The sequence below is a fragment of the Notamacropus eugenii genome, chromosome 1 (assembly GCF_028372415.1).
Source record: "Notamacropus eugenii isolate mMacEug1 chromosome 1, mMacEug1.pri_v2, whole genome shotgun sequence".
NCBI lineage: Eukaryota > Metazoa > Chordata > Mammalia > Diprotodontia > Macropodidae > Notamacropus > Notamacropus eugenii.
In genome coordinates, this window is record NC_092872.1 from 172,206,174 (window position 1) to 172,233,426 (window position 27,253).

Below are 27,253 nucleotides of genomic sequence, written 5' to 3' on the forward strand. Positions count from 1 at the left end.
TTTTCTCATCTCATCACCAAAAATCACTGGTTTTTTTCAAGTCAGGCACCACCTCGTGAAACCCTTAAGTGTTACCCTCTCTCCTTTGTATTTATTCTATATCTACATGCTACATGCACTTACTTACATGCACCCTACTACAATATAAGCTTCTTGAGAACAGGGATTATTTCCTTCTGATTTTGTATTTTCAGTGCATAGAGCATAGTAGACACTTAATAGATGCATGCTGATAGGTTTCATGCTAAATGCTCTTAAAGTGTATAAAGCAAACCTAGCATGTGTTTCTGTTCTATCAGTAACAGTACTTGTGAATCCTAGTTGTTAGTATAGTAGATTATATATCTCCTGGATTTGAACTTTTTACTTTTTTTCTATCTTTGCTTCTTACTTATTGTTGCTCCAGTAGATTTTATCTGCATGCTGGTTATATATTTTCCTCTCACAAAAAATTATTATTTCTGTCTAGAAAATTCTTAAAAAATGACAATTTAACTTATTAAATATTTCAAACAATTGTCTATCAGTTATCGAATTGCCTATGAGAGTTTTCAAATTATTTTAGTTTTTTACTTGTGATTTTTTTGGAAACCAGCTTAAAATAACTAATAAAGAGAATTGTAACAGAAAATTATAATACTTTATACTTGTGCAAAAAGATTATTTTTGAGTTGATGCTTTGCATTCCAGGCAGCAAGCAGCACTAGAACACTGATTGATGGCACATGCGTACACCTACTGACCTAAATTTTACTCTGCATATACCATTCAATTGCTATCCTGGATTCTCAGTCACCTAGAGCAGATTCAAATGTTAGACTAACCTTTGTTGATTCTGACCTTTGTTTTCTTTGAAAAAAATTAAACAATTTTTTGGGAAGTTGCCAGTCATTTTGGCTATTGCTTCTTATATACATCCCATAATTTGGAAAATTCTGGATTAAGATAGAAACAAGTTGCTGGAGATTACTAAGGTCTGGCTACTGCTACTGTCAAAATAATGGTATGAAAATTATGGTATATCTTAATATACTTTTTGCTGGGATGTGTATACAAATTTTATATAGATGAATGGGTAATTTCATGCCAGCCAAAATGTGTGCATGTAAATTGGTCTCTCTTTATCCCCAGTAATGTGTGTTGGGAAAACTTTTGGAGTGTTGGAGAAGAGTAAAAGGTGAATTTGTTTATAGTCAGTAAGAAAATAGTTTCTGTAATACTGGTCCTTTGTTCATCTTGACTCTTAAGTGTAAGAATAGATAAAAAGGAATTTAGTGAGGTTGAAAGCACCCTAGAATATGGACAACAAGAGATAATTGTACCCCAGGGTTCTTATAAGTTATTAGCAACAGCTGAGTATCTTTCTAAAAAATCCCATGAGGTCTAATTATTTTATGGCATTCATAGTTGTCTCAGTTAAGCAAAACTGAGTGAGGGGTGTCATCTTTTTCATGAAAACTTAGTACTTAATTGAAGAACACTCATGTTTGACATTTATAAGGGGGAAATATAAACTTCAAAATTCTTTACTAATCTAAACCTTGGCAGATTTTGAACCATTCAGGCTAATCCAGTCATGGTCTTGTCATGATTTAATCTCTGAAGAGAAACATTTTATTTATTTGTTTCAAATGTTTAATGAAGAAATATGAACCATCTGCCCTTCCCTGTTCACCAGTCTCAAGGACAGTCCAGAACCCATCTACTGGCATTTGCAAGCTTTTGAGGTGCTTCAGAAATGGCCTGAAGTAGGGAAGTCTAAATTACTGGTGATAGATTTTCTGGAGAGCATTTGGGGAAAGGGAAGGGAATAAGCATTTAAATAGCAGTGCCACGTATATAGGAGGCACTAAGCACTTTATTACAGGTATTATCTCATTTGATCCTCACAACAACTCTGAGATAGGTGCTGAAAGAACGTATAAAAAGGAAAAATAGACTGGAGACAAATTATAGAGGATTTTAAATGGCAAAGAGACAGGGTAAAGAAAGATGCTGAAATACACTGGGAGATGTGTAAATTAGTCTAATTTCTTCACAGCTGTTAGGGAAACCAATTTGGAAATACGCTAGAAAGTTATTAAATTTTGACTGAGATCTCATTGCTAAGTATACACTTCTGGGAAGTTTATCTATCTATTTGTAAAAGACCCATGCACCAAAATGTTCATAGTAGCACCTTTTGTGGTAGTAAAGAACTGGGGGCCAATATAGATGCCCTTCAGATGTTACGGTACACAGATGAAATGCCGTATCACTGCGCTATAAGAAACAGTCGATATAATGAATTCAGGAAAGCATGGAAACTGATTCAGAAGGAAATAACTGACCCTGTAAAATAATTCATAGAAAGAGTAAAAAAGATCTTGTTAAGTGGGATAGTACAAATAAAAAAAAAAATGAGCTCTTAAAGAGCAAGACTCAGTTTTGGGAGAACCAACATGTAAAAGAAAGTTCAGTTGTAGGGCATATGAAAAGTTCCATATGTCCTGAAGTTTATTAGTGGCACATTGGTACGGTCAAACTCAAATAGAAATGGGCTAGGGCTTTGTATTGACTTAAAAACTGCAATTAACATTATGGATGTTCTGTTGTATTTTTATTTTGTTAAGTATTTCCCAATTACATTTTAATCTTGGAGTTTGACACCTGATTTACATCACTAGAAGACATACAGTTGTTGACTCTCATCTTACTCAAGCCATATGAGCCACCAAACAGCAATGGAAAAGAACATTTAGGTGGTAGCAGATCCTTCTGCTTGTCCCATGTGGGTTCTAGTGAGTAGAGAAAAGAGGGTCTTCTCACTACGTGATTATAGTGACCAAGCTTGGCCCTCCTCCCTCTTTTTCAGGTATTTGAGACTGTCGATGTGGGAAACTGCATATGCTGTCAGACTTGGTGATGTATTAGTTTTTCTGAACTTCTTTTTTTCTCTTTGTTACATGGGATAGGTCACTATTGAAACAAAAGTGATAATAGGAAAAAAGAATTTTTAAAAGAAACTTTTCCAAAAGGACAAACAGTAATTAATATTTTATTCTAAACAAAATGAGGAGCTACTGAAGCTTCTCTAGCAACTCTTAGATCTTTATTTAGTATTATTATTTGAGGAGCAGCCTGGAGAATTCTTGATGGCAGGAGAGGCTATATGCAAGGATGCTATTTATTACAGGAGCGCAGGCTTGATAAAGATCATGAGAGCCTAGCCTTGAGTTGTAGGTATTTGAGAGAAAGGGATGGATGGAAGAACTGTCGAGATGAAATGAACAAAACATGGCAGATTATTAGATGTGAGAATGAAGTTCAGAATGAACTTGCCTCAAGATGGTTGAGTGTAGGAAAAATTGTTCAGCTTAATTGGCATTAATCCAACCAAAAAATTTTTTAAAAGTGCCTCACAGAAAAATGATCAAGAACTCTTATTTGAAAATATACTGCATTTTGCTAGACCAGGTTAGCACTAAGAGACACCCAGAAGCCTGTGGACACTAGGGATGAGGTCCAGATAAAACAGCCCAGCCTCAAAACATAGCCCGGAGGAGCCTTCCAGCTTGGGGATTACAGAGAAGATTGCAAACCCTGGGACACTTAGAGCCTAGAGCTATTACAAGGAGATAAGATTTAGTCAGAGGTTTCTGGAACTGTGTTAGCCTGACTTGATACCTTGTGGGAATGGGGAATGAGCATCTTATCACCTTGTCATATAGTCAGTCTTGCATGCAGTGCCTCAGTAATTAGGGCCCTAATTCCCTTTATATCACTTTGTGGATCACCAGTAACCTGAAAGAAACCCCAAAATAGAAACTTCCATGAACATCATAGCCAAAATCTGGAGCTTTCAGGTTAAGGAAGTCCGAAGAGGTAGGTATTGTTGTTATCCTCATTTTTCCATTGATACTGAGGCAGACAGAGGGACTTGCCCAGGGTGACATAGTAATGCCCAGAGTCAAACAACTAATAAGTGTCTGAAGCTGAATTTGAACTCAAAAATTCCAGACTAGAGTGGACCTTTAATGAAATAGAGGATTTTGAAATATCGCAGATGAAGAGACCATTCCTGAGTAGATACTTTAAAATGCCCAACAACTGTAGAAGAGTAAATACATTTGAATAATTAGAACACTAGATGGTCAAGTGTTTATATTCTAATAGGGAGAGAAGAAACATTGAGAGCCTTATTGTTTTCTCAAGCATCATAGGAGTCAGTAAGTCTGAGGACAAAGGAGTAGTTTTGTTACATTTTGATGACCCTAAGAGAAAAAAGGAAACCCTAGGGAAGAAAAAAAGGAAGGAAGAAGGGAGAAGGTAGAACTTAATTTGCATAATTTAAGTGTGGTAGACTATTCAAATATGGAGGAAAGGGTGCTGGTGGGGAAATTGGCAAATTGGAGAGAGTTAAATGCACACAAAATTTAGTGTGGGAATATATTAAATTTGTCAGGGAATTGGGGGAAAAAGGGTATTAAGTAGTGTATTTTGAGAGAGTGATTAATCATAAGCAAAACAAACTATTTGGAGAATGAATCTTGAAGGAGAGAATAAGAGAATGGAAAGAAAGGGTAGGAACCTATCAAAGACTAGTAGAGGAGTAGAAACAGATATTGGATTCAATATAGATGAGTAGTGTTGAGCACACTCCTGGAGACCTTTGAGAAGAAGGAATTGGGAGGCCAAAAGAGGGGAATGGTAATGTGGAGGAAGTTATCTACCTACATCTGTGAAGTTGAATGGGATGAATCAAGGCATAAAATGGAGGAGAAAAGTAGGATGGAGTAGAAAGTAGAATCCAACCTTTTTGTTGTTGTTCACATGAAGTGATAGGATTGTAGTTTTTGAGCTGGAAAAGATGGAGGCCATTGAGTCTCCCTCCTTTACAAATGAAGCACTTGAAACTGAAAGCATCACAGTTAAAATATAACATTTCAGGTAAAAAAAATGATTTCCTGTAAGGCAACCATAAAAATAGACTGGATTAAATAATATATGGGGAAAGCACATCATGTTTAGAGGTAACATAGGCAATGAATTAATGTCAAAGCATGCATCTAATGGTATAACATCTAAATTCTTAAAGGAAAAAGTATTTACAAGAAGATGATCAAATTATAATGGGGGGGAAATCTTAGTGTACCTTACAGTGTATCTCAGAGACTTAAGTAAATAAAAACAACAACCCAAAACCTGAAGTCAACGACCTAAATACAGAGTTTAGGTTTGATGGCTCTTTAGTGATAACTAAATGGGAACAAAAAGTAGTTATATACATTTTCTTCATTTTTGCATGTTTCTTTTACAAACTTTTCCTAAACAAATACAGAAAAGAGTTAAAGGTAACTTGTAGGTTGTAATCCTTGATGACTAGAAGAGGAGTGATATCTTCAACAGAAATGGGAATACTAGAAGGTATGGGTTTATGGGGTGTTCTCTTTGGATGGTTTTAAGTTTGGGCTATGAGATTTCTTTACATAAAATTCTCAGTGTCTCCAAAAAGAACTCCCTAAGATGTGGCAACTAAGACCCACATTGACAGATTGGAGATTATTTTTAGAAATTGGGACAAAAATAAAAGAGGTGACTGTTAATAGACTGTTAATAACTCTTAATGGCTGACATTACTGAAAATAGCATGCTACTTGTAGCTACCAAGAATTAAAACAGTATTTCCTAAATTTCTAAGTAGGAGTTTCCTGAATTTTAAAGTAAGAGATTGCTACTTTTAACTTAACTTCCTCTTACTGATATAAGATGTTTTTTATCCTCAGAAGACTTGGAGGGGGAGATACATTAGAATTCATCTGGTTTATTAAGGAGTCCCCTGAATTTGTCTTTTTGAGTTGCCATATTTTCAAGAAACACCGAACCCAGAGCATGCCAGAGGCCCTTGACTGAATATGTCAAGGACAAAACTCCCCTTAGCTGACATAATTTGTTGTTGTACCCCAAGCTGGACTCCCTGTGTGTCCTTGGGAGTCAAGACAGGTGCCAGTCAGTCTGTGCCAGGCTGGGATAATGCTTGTGCAGTTGGGGTCCTTTGCAGATAAGTAGACTCTCCTTCCTGTCTTCATAGTCTAGCAGTACACAAGGGAAAAGAATGAGGCTTTAGCCATTACCTTGCTCTTACCCATAGAGCGTGGTCTTTTTTTCCACCTTTGCTGGACCATCCCTCTCCCCTGTCATGTCCATTCCTGGTATCCCCTTCTCCTTTTGTCCTGCTATTATAAAAATGTAAACTTATGTAATAACTGGGAATCCTTTGGATTACACTTGCATGTTCATTTCTCTTGTTATAAACTTGGTTTTTGCATAAGTCTTGTGATGTGTTGACCTTTCCTCACTCTTGTCTAGGGATTCTCTCTAACTCGGTAGAGTTATGGTATCTTGAATTTGTTTGGAATTTTGAGGTTACACATTCCTGTTTCTTAGTTGGCAGCCAACTAGAACTCCCTTAAATAACTCTCTGGGCTTTGCTTTTTTTTCACCTATAAGAGGAGGTGTTTGAACTAGATGAAATACTAGACTTAAATTCATCAGAAAGACCTGGGTTCAGATTATATGTTCTTGGGCAAGTCACTTCACTTTGTTTTGCTTCAGTTTCCTCATCTGTAATATTGGGGAAGTGGATTCAATGGCCTTTTCAGGGCCCTTTTAAGTCTATGTTTCTAATGTATTTTCTGCTAAAATCCTGAAAGTTGAGTTCACTATCCCTGTGAGGCCTAGGGTGCTTACTGATCTTGAGAAAGCTCATTATATGTTTGGACACTTACTGGATAAGTTTCTTTATATGAAGCTGAAATGTATCCTTTTGTCACTAATTTCTCCACCCTTAGTTGTTTTTATTTTTTTCTTTAAATAGTACTTTATTTTTTCCCCTAATTATATATCAAGAAAATTATTTTAGCATTCATTTTTAGAAGACTTTGAGTTCCAAATTTTTATCCCTCCCTCTCTTCCCTTCCAAAAATGGCAGGCAATTTGATATAGAAGTGCTGTCATGTAGAACATATTTCTATATTCTTCACAGTTGTGAAAGAAGAAACAGATCAAAAGGAAATAAAACCATGAGAAAAATAAAGTGGAAAAAATATGCTTCGACCTGCATTCAGAGTCATCCACGGTTCTTTATCTGGATGTGGATAGCATTTTCCTTAGTAAATCCTTTGTACACATCTTGGATCATTGTGTTGCTGAGAAGAGCTGAGTCATTCATAGTTGATTATCACACGATCTTGCTGATACTGTGTTCAAACAATGTTTTCCTGGTTCTCATTTCACTGTGTCAGTTTGTACTAGTAGTCTTTTCATGTTTTCCTGAAATCTGCCTATTCATCTTAATTGTTTTTAGTAATTCTCTTTGGGGCAAGGTGATCTTATTGTTTGAGGTACTGCCAGGACGTTCATGTGGTTTTCTTGGTTTTGGAGCTGAAGGGTGAAGCCCTATCTTCTCCTCTTGGTATTTTTTTTCCTCTTAGTGATTTCATCAACTCATGATTTCAGTTATTTTTACTCTCTACATGAAACCTTTCCTGATTTCCTCCAACTTCAGTTACTAGTTCCTTATTCTTTTCCTCCAACAAGTACCTTTTCTTATTTTATACATAGTTGTATTTGCATATGCTGTCTTTCCAAATAGAATGTAAGCTCTTAGCAGGCAAGGATTTTTTCACTTTTGTTTTTCTATTCCCAGGACCTGGCACTTTGAAGACAGCTAATATATCATTTATTATTCAGATGACTTAGCAAATTTGTGTATCTAGCTCCTAAATTCCCTTCACAGTTTGTTTTGCATTGGAAAACTACCAACTAAACATGTCCACATGGGTGTCTTTTCAATATCTCTAACTTTAACAGGTCCCAAAAGCATGATCTCTTCTTTCCTTCCCTTTTTCTCCCCTATCCTACCCTACCCCAAACTCGTGTATTTCCTTCAGATTTCTTGATTTCCTCTGAAGGATCCGTGATCCTCTGTTTGTAGCCATACGATGTAGCCTCATAGTCTCTACTCTTCCATTTTCCTCTTCCCCTCGTAACTATTTAGTTTTCAACAGCATCTTTAACGTATGTACCTTTTTGTTTATTATCCTAGTTTAGACTTTTATTATCTCTTTCTTTGTTGTATGTCTTTGTACTTATTCATCAGTGTAGGGAACTTGACTAAGTGACCTCTAAGGCCAATTTTTAAACTGTCTGATGTAGAAGGAATTCTTTTGTAATATGGGAAGTTAGATAGCTTCTGAAACCCTTTCTGATGGATTCATTGACTTTTCAGATAGCTGTTTATTTCATGTTGTAACAATTTATAGGAACCTAAATTTTTCACATTCATTGTTTTTTATAGTATGATATCCCGTGTCATATCATGTACCCCAAGTTATTTAGCCACTTCTTAATCTTTTGCTAGCTATTTTCCAGTTCTTTGGGGAAAAATGTCATTGTGAACATTTTGGCAACTTCATTTTATAGAAAAAGAAACTAAGGTCTAAGAGGTTAAGAAATTGCTGGTGGCCCATGCAGTTGGAAAGCAGAAGGACTAACATTTAAATTTAGGCCCTCTTAATTCCATTTATGATTTAATGGAGTGTCTTTGAGCATGACAAGATAAGGTTGTGAAGTCAGAGGGGCAAAGCCATAACTGTAAGTATCCGTTTTACAGATAACACACTGGAGGCACTGGAGTTTTTGGATTCCAACCTCTTAACAGGTTCACTCTTGATCTGGTCAGACAGGCAGAAAGCTTTGGAGCAGTTAATAATCAGCTTTATTCTAGTCTAGTCTTCTCAAATGGTTGTGAGAGAAGCAGCTCCTATAGAATTCCCTAATCACCCTTCTCAAAGGGACCAGCGAGAAAGGGGAGGTGGGGGAGGGACAACTACCCCTATGTCTCATTGGGGTCAATTGAGACAGGAACACTTGTGCACTCCCTTAAAATCCCCTCAAATTTCAGTGGGGGCTGGTTGAGGCAGGTACAAGTATTCCCCCATGCATTACCTATGGCTTTTCTCCACTCACTGACTAGTCCTCACCTGCTTTATCTGTCTGTATTTGTCCTTTGCTGCCAAAGAGGACCATGCCATCAGAAATAATGACATGACTTGCATTTGACTGTTTTGAGTGAGTGAGGGGCTGTGCAGGTCACCAGCCTCACTTGTCCTCCAGAGCCATCTGAATCCAGTGGCCAGATATTCAGCAGGATGACTGGAGATGACGCAGGATGAGGCAGTTGGGGTTAAGTGACTAGGCCAATGTCACAAGGCATCTTGCCAACAATTGTCACCCCTTACCTCACGGTACAGCCTCAGTAGAACTGTCTATCATTATGATTCTATGAACTAATATCTAGAATCCTTGGGGCTATTCTGAGAGTTGAAAACTAGACATTCCCATAGCCATGGATCCTGAGAAACTAAAAAGGATAACAGTCCTCCTTACATAGTGTATCATTGAAAGCTTGATGGAGAAGATGGCGTTTGTGCTTTTATATTTGGATAGGAGTCAATAGGCAAAGAGGAGAAAGAGAAAAGACACTTCTATCCATAGAGAATATAGCATGAAAAGAAGTATGATAGTATTTAAACTCAGTTCATATTTTGAGGGCACCAAGTCTGTTTTGACTGGAGTATAGAATAAGTAGATAAGAACAATAGAAAACGAAGCTAGAAAGGTATGGTGGCACTTAGAATGTAGAGAGCGTTGAATCTCAGGCAACACAATCTGAATTTTACCCTAAAGGTGGTGGTATGGAGCCACTGTAGAGTTTTGAGTAGGTATGATCTTGAGCTCTAAAGAAGCAGAAATACAGTATATCTGTATTGCTAGTGATAAGGTGGGGAAAGTCCCCAACTATAGACTATCCCTGGTTCAAGCAAGATTTCTTCTACAAAGTACCTAAAACATCATCCAGTGTTTGATTGGAAATCTATGACTTATAGATTGACAATCTGGGTGAAGTAGTAATAGCTCCAAATATTAAAAAACTCATAGGAAAACTTCATGTTGGGTGGATCCTACTTGGAAGATTTATCCAGAGACATGGACAAGAATCTGGAGATAAGAAGTGGGGTATGCCTGGTTTGTCATCTATACTAATGAAGGGAATGTGTGGGACAATGAAATCAGATAAAGTGAAATAAATCTATTTATAGTGCCATTAGGGACTCCTTACCCTTAAAATTTTATTTAATCTTAACGTATTTACATATTGGAGATATTTTGGAGGAGAGCATTAAAAGCTAATTTATTCTACAAAATCAAAATTTTTTTTTTAAATTACCAGACAATTGACATGGGGTTTTTGTAAAGCTGTCAGCTGTAAAGGAATGTGATGCAGTGGGGAAAGTACTGGTTCAGAGAACTTTCAGAGCATTTGAGTTCTAAAATTGGCTCTGCCCCCTACTACCTTTGTTGGGCAAGTCACTTCACTTCTGAACTTGAGTTTCCCTTGTGAGGATGGTTGAACCAGCTGTTCTCTTATCCTACAATCTTACAAGATAATCCATTCCAGTTTTTTAAAAGTTCTTATTGTTAGTCCTTCCTTAACTCAAGCCTAAATTTACTTCTTTTTAATTGTTACCCATTGCTGTTAGCTTTGCTCTCCTGGGCCAGGTAGGGCAAATGTGATCTATCCAGGTAATGGCCCTGAACATATTTGAAGAGAGTTATCATTCTTCAGTCCTTTTTTCTGCTTCTCTGAACCTCATCTTTAAGATGAGGAATCTGGGCTAAGTGAGTTCTTAAAGTTCTTTCTAATTCTGAATCCATGTCCTATGACAATACTTGCATACCATAAGAAGGAATATCCCAGCAATAGTAAGAAGAGAGAATGGAAATAACAACAAAATATGAGGGATGAATCTGAGATAACCCAAGGTTGTGAATATGGGATAATGAATGATGGTTCTATATTCAGAAATAGCAGTTGCAGAAGAAAGAGCTGGTTTAGGAGGAAAGATAAACCCAATTTTGGGCATGTTAAGGTTTGGATTCTGGAGAAATGTTAAGGTAGAATGTCTTTTAGCCAGTTATTGATGAAAGTCTAAAGGTCAGGGCTAGAGGTCTAGAATTTTGAGTCATTTGCATAGAGGCAGAGAAGAGTATAAGAAGAGAGCCAGCGTCAGAATCCTACCCACATCAGGAGGTGGGAAAGAAGACTAGGAGCCAGGAGTGACATTTCATATTATAGAAGTCACAAGATACGGGTGTCGCTGAAGCCAGGGGAGGACAATTTCCAGTAGCGGGAAATGGTATGACAAAATGGAGAAGTGGCTTTGTAATCCAGGGATTTTTTAATTCTTCCTCTACTATTACTGAGAATTTGACAAGAGACCTGTTACATTTATAGGATCAGAGGTAATAATGATTAAAGAATTTATGTATTGTACCTCACTTGATCCTGATGGTTACTGAGAGATTATAATGAAGTCCAAGTATTATCTCTAATTTACATATGAGGAAACAGATTTACTGAGGGACCTCAAGCAATTTGAGGTGAGATTTGTACCCAGATCTTCTGACCTCAGATCTGTATATAATCTTTCCTTTACATATACTTCTATTCATTCAAATGTTGAGCATTTATCTATACACTTAAACAATAACAACCTGTTTCTCTCACAGCTTTGGATTAGATTGTATTACTTTTGATCAGTTCCTATTTCATCTTTCTCTCAATAACTTTTCTTTCTATAGTCATCAGTGTCTTTGTATCATTAAATCCAATGACCTTTTTTTGTTAGCCCTCATTCTCCTTGATCTCTCTGTAGTTTGATTATAATCTTTTTGTTATCTTCTCTGATATTATTATTGTGATTCTCATCCTGTTTCTTTTCCTTACTGGCTTCTCATCTTCCTCCTGCCCCTTATTTTTGATTTTCCTGCAAGTTTCCCTCCTTTATGTGCTTCTTAAAAGAAGCACTGAAAGGGTCTTGAATGGAAAAAAGTTAAGAAGCATTACTGAGTTAATAATTAGTTTCCTGACAATTTTATAACATCATTATGACTTCATTTGTCATTTCTTTACTGACTCCTTACATCCTCAACTTCTTCCCAGGGTAGTTTGTCCAACTGCCTATTTCAACACCTTCACCTAAAGGTCCTGTCAACATTTCCAGACTTATGTTCAAAACAGAACTCAATATCTTCCCTCACCAAATAATTAAGTGTTTTCTGTTCCTTGAAACCATACCCAAGATTGTGATCTTGGGGGCATTTTTTTAAGCATTTAAAAAAATGTTTTGTTATCTGAATTTTATAGACATCAGCAAGTATCTATTTCCGTAAAAAGAACAGAAAAATATTCTACATAAAACCTTGAATCTATTATGTATAGCTTTTTTTTAAGTATATAATAAATTTAGTACAGTTCAACACTTGTCCTCACTTGGCCAGGATTATGGTTGTGGAATAGTAGAACTAAAGAGTCGTTTTAATTTGTATATTTCTCTTCATTATTAGCGACTTGGAACATGCACTTCTTTTAATGTCTGCCTATTCATATCCTTTGACTAGTTCATACCTTTTGGGGAAATACTTGTTCTCATATAGTTGTTTCAGATTCCTGTATATCTTGGACTTTGGACCTTGCAACAATCCCTTCATCTCCCCCAGTTAAGTTTTCCTTCTAAATTGAGCTGTATTGATTTTGTTTATGCAAAAACCTTTTCAATTTTATGTAATCAAAATTGTTCATTTTATCTCTAGATCCTTGGAGAGTTGGGCAGCTGGGTGGCACAGTGGATAGAGTACTGACTCTGAAGTCAGGAGGAACTGAGTTCAAATGTGGCTTTACACACTTACTAGCTATGTTACACTGGGCAAGTCACTTAATCCTGATTGCCTTCCCTTCCCCCCCAAAAAAGAATTAGATCTTTGGGGGCTATAAGTCTTCCTTATCCATGGTTGTGAAAAGTTATCTCTTTCCCTGCTTCTAATTTATTAGGTGACTTTTTACAGTGTTATGGGAATGCTATATTTAATTCTAAGCTAGATATGTTTAAACCATTGTATCTAGGTTCTTTATATATTTGTTGCTTATTGTGGTATGTGGTGTGAATGTCAGTCTAAACCTATTTTCTGCCAAGCTTCTTGTCTATAGTAACATCAATTTTTTGTTAGATAGTGAATCCTTAACTTAAGTAGTTAGCAACTTCAGGCTTATTGAATACTATGCTACTCTATCAGATAGTATTTATTAAATGTCTGCTCTACACTGGGCACTGGTAATATTTGCTATGTTTGCTCTTGCATAGCATGTACATGTTCCATTAGATGACTTTTTTTTTAAACAGTACCAATTAATTTTAAAGATAGCTGCTTTGTCCTATAAGTTAAAATCTGGCATGGCTAGGTTCCTTTACTTCCTACTTTAGTACATCATTACATGGTATTTTTGACCTTTCTGTTTTCTAAATGATATTTTTTTGTTTTTGTTTATTCTGTAAATAACCCTTTGATACTTTCATTACTCTGATACCAAATAAGTAGAATGGACATTTTTATCATATTGGCATGGCCCAGCCATGGATATTTTATATCCTTCTAATTATTGAGCTCATCTTTATTTCTTTAAGGAGTTTTTACTAGTTGTATGCAAAATATTCCTATGTATGTCCTAGTAGGTAGGTAGATTCCCAGATATTTTTCATATATTTTGAAAGTTTATTTTTTTAATGCGATTTCTATTCCTTATCCTGCTGGGTTTTGTTGATTTGTATGCTGATTCATGTGGGTTTATTTTATATTCAGGTTTTTTATTGAAGCTACTGTTAAAAATTAATTATTTAGTTTATTTTCTAGGGTTTTCTAAGTAGATACTGCCTGTAAGAAATATTAATTTTGTTTCCTTTATTCTTAGACTTTTTGGGTTTTTTTGTGTGTGTCTTATTGCTACAACTAACATTTCTATATCAAATAATACCGTTGTTATATAAGGGACATTATCCTTATTTTATCCCTAATCTTATTTGTAAAATCCTTTAGGTTATCATTGATGGTACAGATAATACTGGTTCTTGGTTTCAGATGACATTTTTGTGATTGACTCTTTTGTCAGTCTGGGTAAGCCTGTGAACCCCTTTTCAGGTCACTCATAAAATACATAGGATTACAAATCCCCTCATTAGAATTGTAATTTGAGGGAAGGGACTGTCTTTTGCCTCTTTGTATTCTTAATACTTAGTACAGTGCCTGTCACATATTAGGTACTTGACAAATGTTTTGGTTGACAAAGGAGAAAATAATATTTTGAAATACAAATACTTGGATCTCAGGCTAAGAATCAGTTTTTCTGATATTAAATACTTCATTCTGGATATAAATTCAACTTGATCATAATCTATAATCTTTCTAGTATGTTATCATAGCCTCTTAAATGCTTTTATGTCCATATTTATTAGGGAAGTTAGCTTTGTAGTTGCTTCTTCATTTCTCTATATTCTCTAAGTTAAGACCATATTGTTTCATAGAATGATTTTTTATAAAATACCTTCTTTCCCTAATTTTTTGGTTTATATAATATTGTAATTAGTTATTCTTTGAGTGTTTGAAAGAATTCACTTGTAAATCTTTGTCTTCTTGGTTCTTCCCTTCTCTCCCCCTTTTTCGGAGTTCATTTATGTACTTGTCCAGTTACTTTTTCTAAGATTTGGTTATTTAAATTCTTTCCTATCATCTTAATCTGCTATTTATTATTGTAACTTGTCATCATTTTTCATTGAAATTATTGCTTTTATTGACGTAATTGGTGAAATAGTTTCAAATTTCCACATTTCTCCTATTGTGAATTTTTTTTGTTTGTTTTTCCCAGCTTGATTTTTACTCATTTAAAAAAATATTAGCTATTGGTTTATGATTTCCTTTTTTTTTTTTAATCTCCATTGATTTTTCTGATTTTATTTTTGGTTGTGAGGTGGTTTTTTAATGGATTTTCTTGGTTGTTGGTTTCTTTTTTTCCTCTTATTGATCTAAATGTTTGAAGCTATACGTTTCCTTATGACAACTTTGGGTTCACCTCAAATGTTTTACTTTGTTGTCTTATTCCTATCATTCCTTTCCATGAAATTCTTTGTTATTTCAGTGATTTGTCCTTTGATCCATTACTTCTTTAAAATTAGTTTCCGTTTAAATTTTACTACTTTCTTCAGATGCCTTTTATGATCATAATTTTTATTGTCATGATAGTAAAGAATATTTAATATTTTTGCACTTTTCAATATGTGAGATTTTTTTTATTCCCTGAATCCATGGTCAGTCTATTTTTGTAAAGGAGCCACGTACTGCTGAGAATTAAGACTATTTTTCCCTCTCAAAGTTGCTCTAAGAGATATATATTATATCAAGCTTTTCTAAAATTTATTTAGTACTTTAACTTTCTTACTAATTTATTTTTTTAAATTTTTTTTTAAAAAATGTCTAAGGTCTGAAAAGGGAAACCTTGGGGTCCCTGAATATTAGATTTTGTTGTCCATATCTTCCTACAGTTTATTTAACTTTTCCTTTAAGTACTTGAATGTTATGCCATTTGGTGCAGATTTAATAAATATTGTTATTCCTTCTCTGTAGTGCATTTAGACATAATGTAGTTTTCCCTTTTTAGCTCTTCTATTTTTAGTTTTGCATTGTCTGAGATCATGATTGCTACATCTGCTTTTTCAAGTTTGCCTAAAACATATTCTCCTCTATCTCCTCATTTTTTAAATATGTGAATCTTTATTTCAAGTCTATTTCTTGTAAACAAAAAAAAAAAAGAAAGAAAACCCAAAACAAGACATGTTTGTACTTTTTAATCCATTTCATATCCCCAGCTTTGGCACATGCTACATGCTTATTAAATGTTTATTGACTGATTCTTAGATTCTCTTTCATTTTATGAGTAAGTTTATTCTATGGCCCATTTTGCTTGTTAATTGTATATTTTACTCCATCATATCACCTATACTTTTTTTCTCTGCCTACCTGCCCTCCTCTTTACAAATCAGTGAAGAAATACTTAAGTGCCTTTTATGCACCAACTACCACATTAGATGCTGGGAATAAGAAGAATGAAACAATTCTCACTAGCAAGGTGCTTATATTTCTAATGAAACAGTAAATACTTAAATATATAAAGCATAAATATAAAGTTAATAAATCCCAAATATATACAAGGCTATTTGAGAAGGAGAGCACTAGCAATTGAAGGGATCAGGAAAGGCTTACTACAGAATTTGGCACTTGATCAGCAGTGTAAAGGAAGGGAGGGAACTGGAGGAGGCAGTAGGAAATGCATTCTAGACATTGGGGGATGGTCAGTGAGGAGATGGACTGTCATGAATGAGGAGCTTAGAGGTTGTTTTGCAGAATGTCAAGTCAGTAAACATATATTAAATACTTAATGTGTGCTAGATCTTATACTCTGGACTGCTTTCCAGGAGCTTAATTTTGAGTGAGGAGGATGGTATGCAAATAATTAAATGTAATCAATTGAAAGAAAACACTAACATTCAGGGAGCTGATCAAGAAAGCCTCCTTGAAGAAAGTGTTTACCTGGAACTTGAAACCAGGATTCAGATGAAGAGGGAGAAATTCTTGGCATGGAAGGCAGCTAGTGAAAATGCCTGGAATTGTTTGCAAATGGAGTGTTGTGTTCAGCACACAGTAAGGAGAAACTCATTAGATCACCGAATATGTTGGTGGGATTCAGGTGTAAAAAGACTGGAAAGGTAGGAAGGCACCCACTTATGAAAGGCCAAATAGAAAATTTTATATTTGATCTTGAAAGTTTTTGCAGGTCTTTCTGAAAGTCAGCCTGCTCATCATTTCTTATGGAGCAAGAGTAAGAATGTTCCACTATATTCACATGCCACAACTTGTTCAGCCATTCCCCAAAATGATTTTCTATTTCCAATTCTTGGCCACCACGTAAAGAGCTGCTATAAATATTTTTGTACATGTGGGTCATTTCCCCATTTTTATGATCTCTTTGGCATACAGACCTAGACATGGTATTGCTGGGTCAAAGGGTATGCAGAGTTTTATAGCCCTTTGGACATAGTTGCGTATTACTCACCAGAATGGTTGGATCAGTTCACAACTCTATCAACAGTGCGTTAGTGTTCCAGTTTTCTCACATTTTCAACATTTATCATTTTCCTGTTTTGTCTATACCATTACTTCTTTAGCTATTCACTAGTTGATGACTCTCCCTTCAGTTTCCAGTTCTTTGCTACCAGAAAAAGAGCTGATAGAAATATTCTTGTGTACGTATGAATCTTTGCAGGGGTGGGGAACCTGCATCCTCGAGGCCATGTGTGGCCTTCTAAGTCCTTGGGTACAGCCTTTTGATTGACTTCAAGTTTTACAGAACAAATCCTTTTATTAAGGTGATTTGTGAAGTTTGGATTCAGTCAAAGGACTTCATTTTAGGACCTAAGAGGGTCACATATAGCCTCGGGACTGCAGGTTCCACACCCCTACTTTGGGACATAGACTTAGTAATGGTATTGCTGGGTCAGAAGGTATTCACAGTTTAATAATTTGGGGGCATAATACTAAATTGCTTTCAAGAATGGTTCGTCCAGTTCACAACTCCTTCAACAGTGTATTAGTGTAACTCGGTTCCAGTGTATCACACATTCCCTCCAGCATCTGTCATTTTCCTTTTCTGTCATGTTAACCAATTTGGGTATGAGGTGGTATCTCAGAATTGTTGTTGTTTGTATTTCTCTAAATATTAGTGATTTAGAGTATTTTTTTCATATGACGATTGGTACCTTTTGACGACTTATCAAAACTGCCAGTTCATATCTTTTGACCATTTATCAATTGGGGAATGTCTCTTATGTTTGAACTCTGGCTTCATTCCCCCTGTTTTAGAAATGAGATCTTTATCAGAGAAACTTGTTAGACTTTTTTCTCCCAGTTTCCTGCTTTTTTTCCTAAGTTTTTAGATGTATTGTTTTTGTTGTGTAAAATTTTTATGTGATCAGAATGGTCCTTTTTATTTCCTGTGAAACTCCCATCTCATGTTCGGTCACAAACTATTTCCCCATCCATAAATCTGACAGGTTAATTTCTTCTCTACTCCACTAATTTGCTTCCGGTGTCACCCTTTCTGGTTAACTCGTGTATCCGTTTTGAGCTTTTCTTAATATATAGTGTGAGATGTTGGTCTATGCCTAATTTTTGCTAAACAGTTTTCCCAACAGTTTTTGTCAGCGAGTTTTTGCCCTAGTAGCTGGAATCTTTGGCTTTATGAAACACCAGGTTATTATGCTCATTTGCATCTATAGATTGTGTACCTAATCTGTTCCACTGAGCAACTTTGAAAAACAGTTTTTTGATGATTGTAGCTTTGTTTATTATAGGTTGTGATCTAGTACTGCCAGACTATTTTCCTTCTATATTTTTTCCATTCCCTTGAATAATCATTGACATTTTTCTCCTCCAGATGAATTTTGTTATTGTTTTTCATAGCTCTTTAAAATAATCTTTCTGTAGTTTGATTAGTATGGCAGTGAACAAGTAAAGTAATTTAGGTGGTATTGTCATTTTTATTAAATTGGCTCATCCTGCACGGGAACAAATATTTCTCATTTAGATCTGTTGTTATTTGTGTGAAGAGTGTTTTGTAATTGTGTTCTTATTTCCTGTATGTGTCTTAGCAGGTGGACTCTCCAATAATTTATACTGTCTGTAGTTATTTTAAATGGAATTTGTTATTCTATCTTTTCCAGCTTTTTTTTTTTTTTGTAATATGCAGAAATGCTAATGATTTGTGTGGGTTTATTTTGTATCTTGCAACTTTACTAAAGTTGTTATTTATCTTTATTTTAGTTTTTTAATTGACTATAGGGTATTTTAAGGAAGCTGTCATACCAAAAATGATAGTTTTGTTTGCTCACTTCCTGTACTTATTTCTTCCATTCTTTTCTTATTGTTATAGCTAGCATTTCTAATACGGTATTTAATGATAGTGATAATGGACATCTTTGTGTCCTTCCCCCACTCCCCCCACAATGCTCCTCACTTCCATCTAGCTTATCTAGGCTTCTAGGTTATTCCCCATTACAGATAATGCTTCTTCTTGTGTTTATATAGTTACTACTTTAGAGTTTTAAGGAAAACTTAATTTTTTCCCTATGCTTTGCAGTGGTGGTGGTGTTATTTTAACAGGAATGGGTGCTGTATTTCGTCAAGGTTTTTTCTACTGTGGTGAGGTATATTTATATAGTTTTCCTAATATTGAATCAGTTTTGCATTCCTAGAATAAATCTAGTCTAGTCATCGTGTATCATTTTTGTGATATATCTTGGTAATTTCCTTTCTGGTTTAAAAAATATTTTTGCATTAATATTCATCAGTTTTCTCTGGGTATCAAGATCAGATTTAAATCATGGATGAATTTAGTAGGATTCCTTTACCTTTTTTTTTTTTCTCCAGACTGTTTATGTATGATTAGTCTTAATTCTTAAATGTTTTGTAGCATTCACTTGGAAATTCAATCAGTCCTGGAGCTTTTTCCTTAGGGAGTTTATTTATGTCTTGTTAAATTTCTTTTTTATTTTAAACAGGGTTCTTCAAATAGTTTCTTTCCTGTTCTGTTAATCTGGGCAGTGTATGTTTTGTAAATATTCATCTCTTTCACTTTAATATCAGTTTTATTGGTATATTGTTAGGCAAAATAGTTCCTAATAATTGGTTTGTGAATTCATCTTTTTCATTTTTGTTACTGATATTTGGTTTTCTTATCAAGTTTATCAAGTTTCTTATTGTTCTTATAATGGCTTACATATTTTGTTATTTTATTTCCTTCAAAACCCCAACTCCTAATTTTATTTATTAGTTCATTTTGTTTTTACTTTTAACTTTCTTAATTTCTTTAATTTTTCAAAATTTCTATTTTGATGTTTAATTGGGAATTTTTAATTTGTTGGTTAGTTTTTTTTAATTACATTCTTAATTCTTTAATCTGTTCTTTCTCTTTTATTGATGTGGTTGTTTAGAGTCTTTTATTCCTTTAAGGTGGTACCTGCTAAATCTTATGTGATCTCCCTGACTGTGTCTCTGTGATAATTGAATTCTTTCTTTCTGACCACTTTCAGCATTTTCTCTTTGACCCAGGGAACTGTATTTTGGCTATAATATTCTTGGCAGATGGGATTTCTTTCAGGAGGTGAATAGTTGATTCTCTCGGTTTCTACTTTGTCCTCTGGTTCTAGAATATTTGGACAGCTTTCCTTCATAATTTCTTGAAGTATGATGTGTAGGCTCGTTTTTATTCTTGTTTTTCACAGCTTGTACATAGTCCAATGAGTTATAATATCCTCTATTATCCAAGTCAGGTTTTTTTAAATCTATGAGATATTTCACAAATATTTCATTTCAATCTTTTGTCTTTTTAAAAATTATTTCTTGATGACTTATAGAGTCATTACCATCCATTTGGCCAGTTTTCATTTTTAAAGGAGTCATTTTCTTCAGTAAGTCTTTTAATACTTTCTTTACCGAGTTGTTAACTCTCTTCATGATTTTCTTGCATAGCTCTCATCTTTTCCCAGTTTTTCTCATACCTCTCAAATTTGGTTCTAAAAAAATTTTCTCTCTTTTTATCTTTTAAGTCTTGTGAGAATTATTACTGGCCTTATGTGCAATCTGCATTTTTCTTTAAGGCTGTACTTGTAGATATTTTCAAGGGTTTCTTGAGCATCCATTTCACCCTAGGAGCTCTTTATACCTGGGTTTTTTGTTTTGTTTTGTTTGCTTATGCTTTTAGCCTGCTTATTGACTTTGGACTTTATTTTAACTGTAGGCTCTGCTCACCTGGGGGTAAGGACAGTTACCTGGCCTATCCTTCTGTCCTTTGATGTCTTGCTAGTTGCTTTTTTTAAAAGTACTAAAAAGTACTAAAATTGCCAAACCTCATTGGCCAATTTGATTTTTTTAAAAAGAGGGCAAAATCACATTAATAGCAAAAAGTTGAATGAGATAAATGCATGTAGAATGGAGAGGAAATAAATGTAATAGCAAAACCTACTATTTAACCATTAAATATGGTAGTGGTGAAACATGAGAATTGAAAGAAATTGAACATTTTCTATAATATGTAGGATTCTACACAGTTATACCAAGATTCTGGCAACACCCTGCATAATATCAAATTAACATAAGAAATTGAGATCTTAAACAATTATTTGAGAAATTGATCAAGCCATTAATAAACTACCAAAGAGCCTTAGATCAAATAGATTTACAAGCAAATTGAATCAAATGTTTAAAGAGCAATTAGTACCTATACTACGAAAAATTTTTCTTGTAACTTCTTCCCTTATCCTAGAGGTGCACGTTTTGTTAACCCAAAATTATCATTTTTATTTTTTATAAATAAGTGTTCACCCTTTACCCATAGCTATGAGAGACCTATGGTCTTCTACTCTCCTGCTGCCTCTCACCTGTAAACTTTCTTGTCACATATATTCATTTTTAATGAATTTCGGACTGTGATGTGTTTCTTATGCCTGATTTCTGTCAGATTGCTTTCTAGTTTTCCTAGCCATTCTTTTCAGATAGGGGATTCCTAGGTAGTTTATTCTTCCAGATTTATCACACTCTTGGTTATTGAGTTGAATTGTTTCTGATGAGTTCAATGATTTCTTAAATTCTCTTCTTACCCTCCTTTCCAGGTCATATGTTTTGTATAGTAACTATCTTTCATTTTCTATTTTTTTCCAACCTTATGATTTTGTATTGCGTTCTTTTCTTGGAATCACTGAGTTGTACTTGCTCATATTTTTTCCAGTGAACCTTTGGGGGTAAGTATCCTGTCTTATTCTAAACTCTGTTTTATTCTCTTTTTTTCTCTAGAGCTGTTTCATATTATTTCTTGTTTGATTTCATATGGGTACTTTTGTAATTCTTATTGTCAGACTATTATTTTCTCTGAGGCTCTACTTGGACTCATATCTTTGGGGATTTATCTCTTGGGGGGTCTCCTGATCTATAGTAATTCTTGATTGTTTTTTGTTGTCTTTTTAGACTATCTCTAGCCTCAGTTCCTGATTTAGGACTTTGTTGCTGGAGCAGTCAGACTCTGCACACCGTCCCTCTTAGTATATGGGATACCCTGTTTGGTTCTGACTTCATTCTCCTAAAATCCTGAATTCATCTGCCCTAACATGTCTTCATTTTTGTTACTGTTAGGTTTTAGTCCCTTTCATCCAGTCAACAGTGCTACAGTCTTCAGAGCATGGGACTTCTGCTCTCCTCCTTCCTACCACCTTCTTGTAGTCCCTTACTCTCCTCATGTCCTAGTCAAAGCTCTGTGGACTTCTGAACTCCCTGGAGTTCTCCCATCAGAATTCTCTGAGATTTTTCCCCCCACTAGATACTGCCCCCTCTTCCTCTGCACTGCAGGTTTTAGGTACCCCTAGAATATCTATGGTGTGTATACTCACAAGCTTCCACCCTGTTTACTTTTCTGTTCATCTGACATCACTGTGCCTATGGGCACTGGTGTTCTTTATATATAGACCTAAGGCTAGTTGAGGGTACTTTTCTTTCAAAATTGATTTTTGAACACAGTATACTTCCTAGTATTCTCTCCTACATTTCCTTTAAAAAGTTCAAATATAGCAGTTGTGACAGAACATGTAATGTATTTTTTGCTTTTATTCATCATTTCTTAATAGAGAATGTGATCTGGAGCCAGTATATTTTATCCAAATTCTGTAATGTCTTCTCTCATCTTTCTTTTGCATGATCATCATCATTTATATAAGATTTTCTCCTTGTTCTGCTTCCTTGATTCTGTATCATTTCATGCAAGACTTAACCATACTTCTATTTCATTTCATTCTTTTTAAAGTTTCTTGTATTCATTGTTTCCTACAGCACAATAATATTCCATTATATTTACATACTGCATTTTGTTTAGTCATTCTCTATGACTAACCCCCCCAACCTTTTGTCTGTTCAGAATGTTTATGTTATGAATGTTTTGATATTTGTGAGACCCTTCCTTTAATCGACCAACCTTCTTGCCACGTAAGCCCTTAAAATTGTATTGCTGAGTTTACCCTCACATTACCTGCTTGAAATCTAAATTTTTTGAGTCCATTTTGTTGTTCTTTTTTAACCTTTTGCTTTTTCAGCCTTTATAAGTGTACAAATAGAATCTTTTTTCTTCTACCCTACCCACACAAAAACTCAAACCATCACATCTTTTAGTTTTAACTACATACACCTCTGTTGCCCCTTCCCAAGGCACATTATTTTAATTCATCCTATTCCTTGTCCCTTTCCTCTTTTAGTATGTTCTAGAATCTGATATTCCATTTATGGGAACAATATTCTGAAAAAGAATACTTAGACTTCATCAGACTGCTAAAGGGTCCATGAAACAAAATGAATGTAAGAATCTGTGCTTTAGTTGATTACTTCTCCAGTTTCTCTTTCCAAATACTATTCACAGATGTTTATAATGAACTGTGTTGGTAATGCCACCTCTCTATTAAAGGGTCCTCCTTGACTTCTGAGATCAAGAATAAATTTTTTCATTATCTTGACATTTGAGGTCCTTTATAGCCTACCTCATACCTATATTTTCAACCTTTCACACTATTCCACTTCTTGTACTCTCATAGCCAAATCGGGCTGCCCAATTTTTACCTGTTTTATTTTGCCTTTCCCAATTGTCTTACCATTTGTTCAGAACTATCTCCCATGCTTTCAATAAGTTTCCCTTGCCTGGTTCTGCATTTTTATGTTTCTCTAGCTCTCTTCTGTCAAGGCCCACCTCATTCTTTTCAATTAGACTTTACTCCAACTCTATATATTCTCCATTGCACCCATCACATTTTTCCTTATCTGTTATTTGTCTGCTATTTTCTCCTACTATAGCATTGAAATCTTCTTGAGAAACTGAGTCCGATTTTTCTCTGCTGTCTTTGTATCCTTAGCCCCCAGCAAATAGTTGCTCTTAGTGAATGTTTATTGAATTGAGTTTAATGATAATAATAATAGTAATTATCATCCTCCTCATCATCCATTTTTCCCTTGCTGCTATTGTGAGATATAAAATACTAAGAGCTTCAAAGGCCCTTAGAGATCTGCTGGTCTAACCCCCTTGTTTTAGAAATGGAGTTAAGGCCTAGAGTATATCACATATCACATTAGTCATTCAGTTAGGTAATTGCAGATGTTATTTTATTACTTCATCTAGATGAATATGAACTAACCAAGGTTTCTTTTGTGTAATATTAGCGAGTTTTCTCCCCAACTAGGATGATTAGCGAACTCTGTACTTAGGGAGAAAATTAGGTTTCTTTTGCTTGGTTTTAGATATGATCCTTTCACATCGAAACACGTCTCTGTATTCTTCTAAATCCATGCGTTTTGGCAGTTCTTTGGTGGGACAGGCAAGGAATTAAAACTTGGTCTTGAAGTTTTAGAAGACTTGAGTTTGAATCTCGCCTCAGACAGTTATTGTGCGATCCTGGGCAAGCCATTTAACTTTTCTTGGTGTTAGTTCCATCATCTGTAAAGTGAGGGGGCATAGAAGTTAATGGCTACTGAGGAAATTTCTCACACTAAATATTTGATCCTTCTTGATCTGGTTGGTGTCTTCCTTTGTTCCTTTTCTGGCTTGGAAAAGCCCAGTTGCTTGTGGCTGTTGATTACACATAAGTTTTTTTCTTAACTGATTTGCTTTTGAGTACTTTGGGTGGTCACTGTAGCCCTATCAACTTGAATCTTATCTTATCTCCCCTCCACTTTTTAAGAATATATTAACATAACTTTTTCACTTCTGACCTTGTCAAAGCCACTTTCATGAGACTTCAGTGAAACTTACGAAGAGGTGAGTTGTGTAACATACCCTTTTCAGGAGCACATGTAGGTATAACTACAGTTATAGGTATGGTGAATTGAATACAATTTCAGCTAATATTTGTCTTGACTCTTGCTCCTCTCTCTCTGAGTGTGAACCAGAAGATGAATATCTAAATCTGAGAACTTGGGGTTATTTAAGAAAAATTGGTCTGTAATCCAGGAAGTCTCTCAGCTTGTATATTGCTGTGGAATTCTGTAGAATCTAGTCACACTGTTGGTTTATAATGCTATTGAACTTAAAAGAGAGTTTCTAAGCTCTTGTTACCTTTTTAAGAAACGACATTACACCACATTGCTTTTGTGATTGATTTGGAGCCATATGAATTTTATCTAGGAGTACAGAAAAATGGGACAGCTGGCACAAGGCCTATAGAAATGAAATCTACATCTGGATGTCAGCTGTAGATTGGTGTCAGTGAATTCCATGGTACTTAAACAATTCCAGTATGTTTTCAACTGTAGTAGTTGTTGATGATGATTTCTTTTACAAACCAGATCAGGTTTGATGGATTTTTAAAATAGTTTTGGAATTTACTTTTTTGTATCTTTTCAGTATCTTTCCTAATTAAGAGAAATTGGAGAGATAGCCAAATTGCTAATGGTGGAAATTAAGGTGTATGAATTTTTAGGGAAATATTCATTATATTTATGCTTGGTGAATACTACTGAATAAAAGTGACCCTAATTCTGCATGAAAATCCTGAAGACAATCTACTTCTGTAAATGAGAATTTAGAAAAAGAAAACTTGGGGCATCTGGTAACCTATTTTCAGGTTATCACATTGCTTAAATCCAGTGCTTAAGTCATGGGGTGGTGGAATAAAGAAGAGAAGTTGAGAGGCTTGGTATGTTTCCAGTATAAAGAGTTTACTGAATTACCTAATAGAAATAAAAGATGTAAAAGATTATATTACAATTGATTTTTCTATAGCAGACAATTTGGTTTTGTCCCCTTTTTATTAATATCTTTAAAGTATTTTTTAAAAACAGTTTTGATTTCCAAATTCTTTCACTCCTTCTGTCCCCTTCTCCTTCACCAAGAAGGCAAGCAGTATGATACCTTTTTACGCATGTATCAAGCAAAACATTTTTCTCCATTAGCCATGTCTCAAGAAAACTAAAGTGAGAAAGTTATACTTCGGTTTATGCTCAGAGTTCATCATTTCTCTTTCTGGAGGTAAATAGCAGTTTTCATTATAAGGTCTTCCAAATTATCTTGGATCACTATATTAATCAGTAGATAAGTTTTTCATAATCCTGTGTAAAATTATGATCTTGTTTTGCTCACTTCACATCAGATCATATAGGTCTTTCCAGGTTTTTCTTGAAACCATCTTCTTTTCTCATAACACAATAGTGTTCTATCACAGTTGTGTTGTATACTGTAACAGCCATTTCTTAATTGATAGGCATACCCTCAATTTCCTATTCTTTGCCAACACTAAAACAGCTGCTGTAAATTTTTTTTTAATCTGTAGATCATTTTCCCTTTTCTTTGATCTTTTTGGTGATATAGACCTACTGGTTTTACTGGGTCAAAGTGTATGTACATTTTTGTAGCCTTTTGGGTGCAGTTCTAAATTTTTCTCCAGAATGGTTGCAGCAGTTTACAACTCTACCAATAGTTCATTAATATACTTATTTTCCCACATGCCCTCCAGCATTTGTCATTTCTGATAAGTATGCAGTGGTACCTCAGACTTGTTTTAATTTGCATTTCTCTAATCAGTGATTTAAAACATTTTTTTTTTATATAACTATAGATAGCTTTGATTTCTTCTTATGAAAATTGCCTGTTCATATTCCTTGACTGTTTACTAATTGGAGGATGGTTCTTATTCCAGTGAATATTATTTTGTTCTGTACATATTTGAGAAATGAGGCCTCAGAGAAACTTGAAATAAAAATTTTGGCTATTACTTCATTGTCTATGGTTCCTTTTAGCAAAATGTAGTTTCCCTGCTTATCTCTTTTAATTAGGTCTGTATTTGCTTTTGCTTTTGCTTTGTCTGAGATCATGATTACTGCCCCTACCTGTTTACTTCAGCTGAAGCATAATAGATTCTACTCCAACCTTTTATTTTAACTATTTTTCTGTTTCAAGTGTGTCTCGTGAACAGCATAGTTTTTGATTCCAGTTTCTAATCCATTCTGCTACCTACTTATATTTTTGTTTGTTTTAAAATTATTTTCTACTTCATAAAATATTTCACAATTTAATACAAAATTGCTAAACACTTAAAAGTTTTGAATTTCAATTTCTTTCCCTTCTTCCTAGTCATTACCTTTCCTTGAAAGGCAAGGATTTTGACACTGTTTATACATGTGAAATTAATGTAAGACATATTTCCATATAAGTCATGTTGCAAAAGAAAACGAAATAAAACAATAATAA

At 34.8% G+C, this 27,253-nt stretch overlaps 1 protein-coding gene across 18 annotated transcripts in view; it reads left to right on the forward strand.

Annotated features, from left to right (window-relative positions):
- The window catches only part of ZFAND6 (zinc finger AN1-type containing 6), a 108,405-nt gene that overhangs the window by 24,637 nt on the left and 56,515 nt on the right, over window positions 1–27,253 (forward strand). For 2 of the 18 annotated variants that reach the window (XM_072618991.1, XM_072618965.1), the window contains exon 2: window positions 2,855–2,901. The exons of 14 other annotated variants lie outside the window; for them this stretch is intronic. Coding sequence is in view for 1 of the 4 variants with exons in the window: in XM_072618956.1 (XP_072475057.1) it covers window positions 2,871–2,901 (31 nt within the window). In the remaining 3 variants the exon portion in view is untranslated. Of the gene's footprint in view, window positions 1–2,854; window positions 2,902–27,253 lie in introns of those variants that run through there. 2 more of the 18 variants (XM_072618956.1, XM_072619018.1) reach the window with 2 other exon arrangements.